The 12,209-nt window shown below is 44.8% G+C and overlaps 1 protein-coding gene across 2 annotated transcripts in view; it reads left to right on the top strand.

The window, feature by feature from the left end:
• FCHO2 (FCH and mu domain containing endocytic adaptor 2) overlaps positions 1–1,115 on the top strand; it is a 206,126-nt gene extending 205,011 nt beyond the window's left edge. For both annotated transcript variants that reach the window (XM_077139486.1, XM_077139484.1), the window contains one exon: positions 622–1,115. In XM_077139486.1, coding sequence (XP_076995601.1) covers positions 622–626 — 5 coding nt within the window. In that variant the 3' untranslated portion in view covers positions 627–1,115. The remainder of the gene's footprint in view (positions 1–621) is intronic.
• The last annotated feature ends 11,094 nt before the right edge of the window (positions 1,116–12,209 follow it).

The raw sequence follows: 12,209 nt of genomic DNA, 5'->3' as shown, positions 1-12,209 counted from the left end.
CTTAAACATAAAAGCAGAATTGTGTCATGGGGGCTAGGACAACTACTAAAATAAAACAATTTTTTTTTTTTTAAGAAAAGCTCCTATTTAAGGGTCAAGTGCTTCGAGTTTAGGGGGAGTGAGCAGGTCCCCTTGGAGCAGAGCTTGCGTTCCAGAATTCTCCTGATGAGCCGCTTGTAGTTGTATGAACTGCAGGAGCAGAAGGCATCTGCCTGCCCTGAAGGCTGCTCTCCTAGTTCTGGAATATGCAGAGCGCTGGGGGGTTTTGGGGGGGGCTGAGCAAACTTACACAAAGCCCGTGGAGGCACATTTCCTCCATCCCCAAGGAGATCAAGAGCCTTGAAGGGTTTTCAATTTTTTGTTTTAACTTTTAAAATAATTATTAGAAATTATATACTCACCTTGTTCATTTTAAAGCTGATATGTAAATTTTTATCATAAATAGAAAGGATTTATATTTATAGCATGTTATAAAGAGTAACATTTTAAAAGAAAGTGTACGACACTTTGAAAGACACTCAGTGTTATCTAAACATATCGGTGGTTTGACACTCACTTCACTGATACATGTCCTCACTTGGAAATTCTGCAGTATAAGTGTGATATTTGTGTGCTCCTTAGGCTGAACTGTAACCAAGGCTGCTGTCACGACTGCATGCTCCAGGAAGCCAGCTACCACCAGAAAGGCCACAGTCCAGAAGTGGTGGCCACAAGTGCCTCTGCTGCCCATTTCTTAATCTCTGTTGTGGCTCTGCTGATTAGCATACCAAGTGTCGGAGGTGTGTTTTTATCGGTGGAAGCAGTGGCGTGTTAAACGCTACAATGCATGGTGAGAGTGGGCTGTCACAGGAATTGCCCCCAAGGCTTGCCAGTTGACTAAAAGGTTTTCGCCTGTCACCTGCCCCAGCAGTATCAGCGAGCTTGGGGCCTTCACTGCCCAGGACCTGCGGTTTCATGGCCAAGCAGCCCAAAGCACCCCCTCATTTACGGGGATGTCCGATGGCCTCGCTCTGCTCTGCATACATCTCTGTCCATTGGTGTCCTCCTGCTCAGGGGACATGGCAGCTGGGAAACCGCGTTACACCCGTTTGTTGATACATATTTAATAAATGTCTGTGTTTGAAGAATTTGCTCTGAGATGTTTGAAATATTTGCTTTCACCTGTTAGTGAGGTTGTAAGGTAACCAGGACTTCAGAGGTATCAAATGATTATAATTACTGAATCATTATATAGATGCTTTTTCTTTTACTTTCTAGTATTTTGTGGAATAGATAAAAGTTAATGCCTGAAAGTGCTGAAACTCTCTGAACTGGTCTGAGCCCTTGTTTATACTTACTGTTGTGATGGTTATTCTAACGTAGTTCTAACCTTTGCTTATATTTGCTATTGTGATAGTCACCACTCCACCTTCCCTTGAATCCATAAAATCCCTGAACTCCTTAGATCTGGGGAGACAGATTTTTAGGCTGATAGGCTATCTGATCTGCTTCCTGCCTAGCAGTAAACCCCACCTCTTTGAAACCCCGGTGTCCAGGCGTCAGGCTTAGGCTCCCCCACTTCTGTTCTGAGTAGTGGGGGGCAGCAAACTTCACTCTCTTCAGACTTCTTTGGCAGCTACTGAAAACAACCTGAGAGGTGTATATAATTAACTTAATCATCATAACCTATTTTTAAAAATTAGCCAACTTTTCTTTAATAGTGATAAAATTTACGTTTTCATTATTAGTATATATGTTATTTGTATTTTTATTTCCATATATTCCCCCACAGAATTTTTATTCTAATGTAATAATTTTACACTAGAAATTTTCTTATCATCCTTTCTTATTTCTTTGAAAAAGAGATAAATCTTTGCAAAAGATATCCTATGTGTATCTTTTTAAATTTCCTTTGACCATAAATAAGTATTAAAATATTTTCGGATTATCAGTATAACTATTGTTAGCACTAATTGATCAAACATAAATATATTATACATGTTGATAATCATTAAACACAAAAGCAAACTTTTATTAGTAATGTACATGGTAATGAAGTGGATGAGGGTCATCAGGGATAATGAATACTGATTATTAGTGTGAGACAGAGTCCCGTTCCTGTTTTTCATTGCTGTGGATATAAGTATTGACATTCTCTGGTCACACAAATAGATGGAAATTGAAGGAGTTTTGTTACCATAAGGCCATTCACTTTGAATTTCTTCCAAGATTGTTTTTGTTTTTTTTTTTGCCTAAAATCACAGTGATTTTTTCATCAAAATTATTTCTAATGATCTATCAGCTGAGGCTTGGTTTTCTTTAGATTGTCTGTGGCTGCTTTTGCTCCATGCCAGGAGACTTGAGTAGTTGCAATACAGACCAAATGGCCTGCAAAGCCTAAAATATTTACTAAATGGCCCTTTACAGGAAAAGCTTGCCAATCCGTGCATTAAGCATTGCTGATGGGCGGAAGTGTTTCTGACTTAGGCCTCTGGCAAGAGGGTCCTCAAGGAGAAATGCATCGTGAGGGAAGGGAAGCCTTCCCAACGTCAGGGAAAAATCACCAGGAAGGGAGTGAGGCAGGCTAGAGCAGGCAGAGATGGGAGAGAGAAAATCATGAAGGAGCCCTTGAACAAGGGTGGTTAATCCAAGTCAGCAGGCCCTGCGTCCCACACAGATGTCCTGCCCAGCAGCTGCCCATCTGTGGGAAATACCCGGTGACAGCTGATCCCCTGGAAGCAAATAACCCCCACCTGAGTGAGCCATCTATGGAGAAGGCTCTATCTACCAGGCACCTCCCTGGGGAGAAGGGAGGTTGGAGGAAAGAGCCCCTAACAAGGAAGGGGGAGAGGGAATAAGTAAAGTGAATCTATAAAAGCAAATGGCCCCACATTGCCCATTGCCTCTCACCCTCCATCCTTCCTTACTTGCAAGAGTGCACACATGCTCCTTTTTTCTGTGTGTGTACTTAGTAAACTTCTTACCTACTTGCCCTATCTGTGCTGTGTCTCTGAATTCTTTCTTACTACATAGCCAAGAACCTAGGAAACAGAAATCCAGTAACATATTTTGGCAAGCCAGCCAGGAACTATTTCTCTCTGTCCTTCTGGAATGCTGAGTACGGGATGCTTGGCCATGTGCTGCTTTGTTTCCTTCTCGCTTGACTCACTGCTGTCCTCTCCTATGTCCTCATTTTCACTGCTTTCTCTAGGAATCCCGGCGCTGTCTCTGTGGCTCCCCCAAGACATGGCCTTGGCTTGCCCTGAGTCTCTGGCTCCCTGTTTGGACGTTGCAGGCGCCGTGAATCCATGCTGTGCAAGGGGACTCAGAGTGGCGGGTGATTCTGGCGTTTGGGGCCTGATTGGGGGTTTCTCCCTGTGTTGGGCAGGAGACCAATGGGAGCCAAGGAGCCAAATTGAGTTCCCCGCCTCTGTATTTCTGTCTTTCTCTCTTTGGCTCTCTGAGACTTCCCGCGCTCTCTTTTCCTTGCCTCTGAAGACCCAGACTCTTCTTGCTGAATCTGCTCCTCTTTTCACCCCTTCAACAGAGGTTCTCTTCCCTACTTTTGTAAGAATTTCCTTTTTTCTCTGTCTGGCTTTCTATGCCTTTTGGGACATCCTGTCTTTTGTAAAACAAGATTCTGGGATAAGATTTCTTGTCCCCAACAAGGTGTCATCTTTAACATTCTAAGGAGTCACCTCTAGTTTAGGCCCAAGGGAACTGGGTACATTCCAGTGGGAGTGTCTCCCCCGAAAAGCCAAAAATGAGGGTTGCAGAGTAAGTCAGAGCCCCGGCTATCCTAATTAAAGCTGACCCTGTAAAAGCCAGTAAACCACAGTTCTCCTCAAAAGAGTACGCAGCCCTCCTGTTCTCTGCCTGCTTGTGCGGCGCTCTCTAGCCCTCACTTGCTAGGGCTGCAGTTTCTCCTCCCTACTGTCACTCTCTGGTGTGGTTAAAAGCTTGGTGGGCTTTTCTCGTGGGGAAGCTACTAGTATTGAGTTTGCTTTCACTTTCTAAAATCTGTGCTATGAAGGACAGAGGGAGCCACATTGCTGGCCCTGCCCTATAACATGTCTACACTTAAACCCTCTGCTTCCCTAGAAAGCATATACTAAGCCTTGTTCTTAAAGGAACCCAGTTTCCTTGCCAGATGTTCTTTCCTTCTAGCTCAATCACAGCAACACCTGAAGCTGGCATCTGGGAAATTCCCTCCCTAGAGTTATTTGTGGCAAATCCTTTCTCTTAGGCAGTAAGTTTAAGAGCACAGACACCCAGGAAGCTCTCTTCCTTAGAAGTGGGTGGTGCCTCTAAGAGCACACACTCTTCTAGGAAGACTAGTGGGTCAGCTCCGCAGCTTCAGCACAGTCCTGGGCCATGCATCTTTCGAGTCTTCAGGGACTCCGGGGACGCCTGAGGGTGAGACCCTGGTCCACAGTGGCCAGGTGACCCTGGATGCTGGTGCCGGTGGGGAAATCTGCCTTCTCTCGATGGGTGGGGCCTCTACTGCAGTACCATCCAGCACAATATGGCCAGAAGGAAGGCAAGTATTGGCTCACAAGTGGACGGTCAGCTACAGCCTATCCTACAGTTAAATCTCCTTCCTTACAAACAGCTTTTAGAGCGTTATATCAAGACAAAGACATAACAGGCTCTTGCAAATTAAGTTATGCCCAGGAAAACTCAGAAACTTCTTCCTCATAACTCCTTTTCATGGAAGTAAACAAATATTTTAAATAACTGCCTCATCCCCAGATTCCTTCTTCAGTCTCTATTAAAACCTGCTGCAGCTGAATATAAAAGTTTTCTTAATTATGCACTTTTTTTGCCCTCGGGAAACAGAAAACTTAGGGGATGAAAGGTCTCCTCTTTTTCCTTTTCAAAAAATGGGGAAGCACAGTCCTCCAATGGGACTCTATAATAGCACCATCCAGCCTGTAAAAGGCAGGGTAAGTAGTCAGAAATTCCTATGCCCAGATAGTTATAGCTGTCACAACAAGGACCTAAACAAACAAGCAAATACAAAAAACTTGTCACTTGTGTTATGCCCACGTCTCAATTTCCATTAGAGAAGAAAAATACTTGTTTGTTTAAAAGCATGAAAATAAATGTCCTCTTAAGCTGATTAATTGTAATAAGCTAAGGAAATCACTCAGTAGAAAGAGGAAAACCTGACCCTGTTCCAGGAAAGTTAGTGAATGCCCAAAAAGTATACTAATGAGAGCCCAGACTCCTGGGAAGGTCAAATTTGGCTAGGCACCCATTCAGAAATAGCTGCAAAAGCTTTCCATGGGTCCCAAACTCCCACTAGTAACACATCACCTTTAACAATTGAAGCAAGGCCGAGGAGGAGAAGGCAGAGAGGCAAGCAAAAACCAGGGGACAGACGCAGCTTATGGTAGCGGCTGTTAAGAGCACCCTCTCCCCTCGAAGCCACCCAAATCATGGCTCCCAGCCTCAGGGGATTTGCTGAACCATGGGTCAGAGGGCCACTGGCTGAGAGGGTGCCAGAAACCTCAAGACCACCCTCCATCTCGGGACCCACGGGGGCCTTGCCCCAGGTGCCACCAGGGACTGCCCTGTCTCTGGAAGAAGCCCTGCTCATAAGGGAAGACATCTGAGGTGCCCCAGGCCACGTGTGGCTCTGCTGACTTCACATCTGACCAACCTTGAGGAGCCCTGGGTGATTATTAATTTAATTAACACGGGAGCCACTCTGTCCTCAACTGCCTCCAGGGGTCTACCTCTACTCGGACCTGCTTAGTTAAGGGAGGTGCCAGTAAAGCTGAAACTCTAATCTTCACAATCTCTCTCCTCTGTAGGCTCAAGGACATTCTGGTGTCCCGTTAGATTCTCACTGTCCCTGAGATCTGCACTTCACGGGGGCACCTGGAGCCCGCGAGTAAACCTGGTCAGGAGTTGCTCCTTGTTTGCGCCAAGGAGCCCACTAAATCAAGGCCTCTTAGCACTGGAGAGGATCTGTAAGTAAATAAACCTATCTGTATAAAATAAAGGCATCCCAAGCTAGCCCAGGAATATCCCCTAACTGCCTTCAAGTTTTCAGTTCTAAATCTTAAAAACTCATTTTTTATCCCTCTTCACCCGAACTCTCAATACCTATTTGCTTTTAAGTGGCAGGAACTTAAGGATAGGATTCCTGCCCTGCTCACCCAAAAGGTTTTAAATAATCCCTATGTCTGTAGTAGCAGAACTTACTAGCCACCAACTGCCTCCAAGTACAGTCTTGCAACAGGTTAACTTGACACACTAACAAATTCCTAATATAAAAGTAAATTTTATTATAATCATTTTTAACTGAATACATATAAATATGGAAAGTCACAGAAAGGTTAGGGTAGTAAGTTTTATAGTCATTACTGACAACAAGCCCTGAATGAATATACAAAATTGTAGAAGTTTTAAACCCTAGATTGATGTGGAAAGTTTTAAGAAAGTAAGTTTTCTTTATAGTCACTGCTAACTACAAAAAGTTATAGAAAGGTTATAAAAGTAAATTCTGCCTGTCAGTCTATGCTGCTCTCAAACTGCTAGTAATGAAAGTTGTGGAAAGTTCTTCCTAATCATCTCAGAACTTTACCTAAAAAACAGTTACTAATATCCTTTCTTAATGTTTATGTTAACCTTATCCAAAAACAAGTCTTCTCACTCTTAAGGACTTATTTTCTCACCTTGTAAAAGTGAGATGCTACTGAAGAAGCTGCATGTGAGAATGATCGAGGGAGGAGGGCTGGGGGCACATATAAAACCAGAAGGAAAGAGAGATGATAAAGACTGAGATGGTATAATCTAGAAATGCCTAGAGTATATAATGATAGTGACTAAATGTACAAATTTAAAAATGTTTTTGCATGAGGAAGAACAAAGGAATGTCAATGTTGCAGTGTGTTAAAAATTGATGGTCATTCATATTTTTAAAATTCAACTTCTGTGTGAGAATAAAGGGAGAGATATTTATTTGGTGCAAAATTTATATTTTGGCTAGTGCATTTCCTAATTTAACTTATATGGTCAGTTTAATTGAATACCACAAGTATATGGAACCTTGAATAAGGCATGAGGTTTTGTTGGTTTGTCCAGTTTTGCGTGATGCTCTGATAAATCCCAGAGTGATCTGAACAGTGAATAAAGAAGTATTCGCAAAGTCCCCTTGGGGGAATGGAGAGAAAGGGGCAGAATTCAACTTCCCCATTTGGAGAATTCCTGATATGCTCACAACCAGTGGGGACAACCAAATCAACAGGCTGAGCCCTCAATCTTGGGGTTTGTTCATATGAAACTTGTCCCCACAAAGCATAGGCCAAGCCTACATAAAATTAGGCCTAAGATATACCCCCAGAGAACCTCTTTTGTTGCTCAGATCTGGCCTCTCTCTCTCAGCCTGCACAAAAAGCAAAGTCACTGCCCTCCCCGCTCTCTACGTGGGAAATGACTCCCAGGGGTGTCAATCTCCCTGGCAACATGGGATAGAAGTCCTAGAATGAGCTGGGACTTGATGTCAAGGGATTGAGAAAAACTTCTCGACTGAAAAGAGGAAGAGAGAAATGAGACAAAATAAAGTGTCAGTGTCTGAGAGATTTCAGACAGTTGAGAGGTTATTCTGGAGGTTATTCTTACACATTATATAGATATCCCTGTTTTAGTTTATGGTATATTAAGGTGGCTGGAGGGAACTGCCTGAAACTGTGGAGCTGTGTTCCAGTAGCCACGTTTCTTGAAGATGATTGTATAATGATATAACTTTTACAATGTGACTGTGTGATTGTGAAAACCTTGTGTCTGATGCTCTTTTTATCTAGGGTATGGACAGATGAGTAAAAAATATGGATAAAAAATAAACAAATAATGTGGGGAACACAAAATAAATCAAGTAGGGCAATCCAACAGTGGCCCAGTGGCAGAATTCTCGCCTGCCATGCTAGAGACCTGGGTTCAATTCCCAGTGCCTGCCCATGTGAAAAAATAAAATAAAATAAATTGAGTAGATTGAAATACTAGTGGTTAGTGAGAGGGTGTCCCAGGGGAGAGATGCAAATGTCCAAAAAAGAGCTGTGTCCCAGGGGAGAGATGCAAATGTCCAAAAAAATGATCATGGTGATGAATACACAATTTTGTGATGATACTGCGAGCCATCGATTGTAACCATGTATAGAATGTTTGTATGTCAAGAATGTTTGTATGTTTGTTGTTTACAGTAAAAATATTAAAAAGTGAGGTGCTAAATTTTCTATTAGCTTAATTTGCATGAGTAAAATATTATTCATATATTTTTAAATTGCATAAAATTTCTAAAAACTTAATGTTCTCACTGTCCATGTTATATCTTAATACTTATCTGTATAATAACCAGATTTATTTGTCAATTGAATTACTTTATTCTGAAGCTTTTCTAAAAGTACAGGTGGTCAACTATAAGTCCAAACTTCATCTTCAACAAAAAGAACTTTAAAGGAAAAACAAGGTAAGTATACTAATTGTGTTCTACCTGTTCATTAACAAAACCCTAGTAACTGTGTAGAAGTGAAACAAGTCCAGACTTCTGCTGTAGTTCGTAAACCGAGATTGGGCTGCAGGCACTGCTAAGGACTCTCTTCCGTTTGGTCATCACTGGTTTATATGGATCTCATCAGTTCCGGGGTTGTTTCCCCCCAGCACTCAGCTACTGGGGTCCAGGCTCAGGAAACGGGCACTGGCAGTACTGCCAGATGGTGGTGATGGAAAGACACGGGCTTGGCAATGCAGAGTGTTGGAGAGTGCTGCCGAATCAATGGATCGAAGAATCTAAACTCCCTAAGTAAAGACATGAAGAAAGGAGAAGAGAGCCGACTGGGGGCAAGAGAAGTTCGAGAAGAGTGAAGACCAGCCACAGAGGGGTGGCTGGGCAATGAGATGGAAGGAGACTCCTGTCCCTGCCTTTGGAGGAGGGGTTGTTTCAGGATGGTGGGAGGTGGCAGTGGATGGGGGAGAAAGGATTTGGAAGGGAGAAGGCAGGACATGGGATGGGCCATCCATTTGGAGGTTAAAAGTACCCAGGATTAAGGCAGGGTTTGACACGGAAGGGACAAGGAAGGTTATTTCTTTTTTAATCCTGATTCAATATTGCAGGGCAGAAGGCTTTGATTAGATTATCTCCACAGAGATGTGGCATGTCCAGTTGTAGGTGTGGCCTTTTGATTAGATTAGGAGTCACATCTCCACCCATTCCTGGTGGGTCTCAATTAGTTTCCTAGAGTCCTTTAAAAGGGGAAACATTTTGGAGAGACCGCAGATGTAGATGCTTGGAGAACAGATGCTTCAGAGCTGAGAGAGACACATGGATGTTTGGAGATACTTGGAGATGCTTGGAGTGACAACAGAGAGAGCAGATGCCTAGACAAGGGCAGAGTCCAGCAGGCATCCCCATGTGCCTTCCCATGAGATGCTGGGCAAGCCAGAACCCACAGCTGTGTCCCAGGGGAGCTGAGTGATGGCCTGCAGATGCTTACAGAGGAGATCACTGGCATCAGAAGCTGGAAGCAACGGAACCAGGAACAAGGACCTGCAGGCGCCAGCCCCGTGCCTTCCCAGATCAGCCTTCCTTGAGCCAAGGTATCTTTCTCTGGATGCCTTTTTTAGGACATATTTATGGGCTTAGAACTGTAAACTTGCAACTTAATAAATTCCCTTTTAAAAGCCTTTCCCTTTCTTGTATACTGCATTCTGGCAGCTTTACTGAACGGATACACCCCCGAGTGACTGAGAACTGATACTGGTTGATAGCCATGGCCTCTCCCACAGGGAATGAAAACAGGTGGGTGCTGTGGAGAAGCTGGTGCCCCACGTGCTCCCCTCTTTCCCGCCTGCGAGCAGGGAGTCTCTAGGAGGACTTGCCCCCCTGGGTTGTTGTGAAATGCAAAGGGGTGAGCGCACATGTACAAATCACGGAAACACCGTGGGCCCTGCAGAGGGGCTAGCTGCTGTCGGCATTAGGAGAAAATCTTTCTCCTGGAATTACATCTGAGCACAATCACAGCAGGCCTTTCTCTCAATGCTCATTTAATCCTTTCAACAATCCAACCAGGTAGGTTACAAAGAAAAAAGCCTAAAGAGCAGTTCTCTTCTCCTTCTTCCCTCTGAGTCAGCACTGTCTCAAGCCCTGCCTTTCCCTGCATTCTGTGACCACAAGGGCCTTTAGTTAAAATCTGGGGCATCCGGGAGGAGGTTTCTTGCTAAACTGCCTTGTGATCTATCAAAGTCTCCCAACGCTCAGGTGTCCAGAGTCTTACTGCTTAATTCTTTAGGTCAGACGTTGCAGAGGAGAGAAGCAGAAGGGTTCGACTGCACAACGGTGAGGAGGTGAGTGCTGCGGCCATGCCCAGGAGGTCGCCTCCTGCCCTCGCACCCCCAGAGCCTTATTCTCCAACACAGGACCTCGGGTGCTGCAGCCAGACGGCATGAGCTGGCAGGGCTCAAACCCTGCAGTGTGGGCATTAAAAGTCAACGTGACTCATTTTGTTCATTTATTCATTCATTCATTTTGTTCTCACAGAACAGTAAGCTCTCAGCCTCTGGACCTCTCTCCTCTTCTGTCTCTTCACTGTCTCCGTGGAGTCCTCCTTTCTGAAGGTTGTGGGAAGGAGCCACCGGCGGAAGACGAGGTGAGGCGCTAGAGGGCTTGAAGAGATAGATTTATTGACGGCTTACAGTGTATCAGGTATCTACTCTTCAAGACACCCTAGAAGTAGGTCTGCTTGTCCCCAAACTACAGATGAGGAAAAGGAGGTACAGAAAAATTGTTACGTACCTCCAATCACACAGACAGTAAGTGGCAAAGCCACTCAGGTCTGACTTACCGTCTTTTTCACAGGCTGAGGAGAGATGATTCGGGATGTTAGTGGTGGGTAAGTGTGTAATGGAGACGCTACTTTTCCATAAAACTCTTGCTGTCAACACACTTGTGTCCTCTAACTGCTGTCCAGATGCCTCCTCACAGGCCCCTCCTCCAGCTATCCTTGCTTCAGCCACAATTTCCATTTCAGGAGGTAAGTCATGTCTCATTTGGCTCAAAAATGCTCCACAGGCTTCCGACCTCATGCAAGGTACTTACGACGGCCCACAAGGCCCTCCAAGGCCCACACACACCCTGCCTCGTAACCTCCCTCCCCATTCCTCTCCCCCTCGTGCACCTGCTCCAGCATCCTGGAGCACAGGGCCTGAGAACTCACCTCAGGGCCTTTGCAGTTGCCGCCTCCCCTGCATGAAGCGCCTCCCTGCTTCCAAAGCAGCACCACAGTCCTCCATGGCGGCACCTTGATAAAATATGTTTACAATCCCTTGATCATTCCTCCCTCCGGAGGGGGAGCCGAGCCCTCCCCTCCCTCCCCCGCCTGGAACATGGGCTGGACACGGCTGCAGCCGAGGGAAAGTCCCTGAGCCGGACTCACCCAGCCGAGCCACTTCCGGATCGCTGCCAGCAGAAACTGGGAGAGGAAGAAAACTTCATCGTTTGACGGGGCTCATTTTGGGGGTGATTTGTTATGCAGTAATAGATAATTTATATGCTTCCTTCCTCATTCCCTTCAAGCTTTTGCTCCAATGTCACCTTCTCACTGAAGGCTTCCCTAAGCACCCTATTTAAGTTGGAATCCCCCCAGCACTTCCCGTCCCCCTTCTCTGATTTTTCTCCCAAGCACTTATTGACTTCCGATACCCTGTGTAATTTACATATTTCTTTTAGTGTCTTTCTCTTCCTCATTAACACATAAGTTCCATAGGGACAGAGAACTGTTTTGTTTGATGACACATGATAAGTACTGAGCAAACATTTGCTGAAGTAATAAACGAGCGCATGCCTCAGCTTCATTCTTCTGCAGTCACTTCTGAACTCAAAATTCATTCATTTTTACAATTACACTTATATATATTTTCTGTTTGTTTACATCCATTTTTAAATCTTGTTCTGATGCTATTTTCCCAAGAATTTAGACTGGGCTTATCTTTTCTCACAGCTCCGCGGGCTGGAAAACGCCACCTGGTTGGGGTTCTGATGAGGCATCTGGTCTCCTCCTAAGGACAGTTCAGCTGCCAAGACAAGCCCCGCAGAGGCTGGTGAGGATGTCTTCCCTACTCGACCAGCGGGAAGTTTCCAAGGAGTTTAATGTAGTCAGACGGGCCCAGGCACAGATACCCAAGTGGAGCCAATCTGATTGTCCTCGGTGCCAGCACGCTCTGATCTG

The sequence above is a fragment of the Tamandua tetradactyla genome, chromosome 21, assembly GCF_023851605.1.
Source record: "Tamandua tetradactyla isolate mTamTet1 chromosome 21, mTamTet1.pri, whole genome shotgun sequence".
In the NCBI taxonomy this organism is placed as follows: Eukaryota; Metazoa; Chordata; class Mammalia; order Pilosa; family Myrmecophagidae; genus Tamandua; species Tamandua tetradactyla.
The sequence above is the reverse complement of the archived record's forward strand: the minus strand, read 5'-3'. Positions and strand labels throughout refer to the sequence as shown.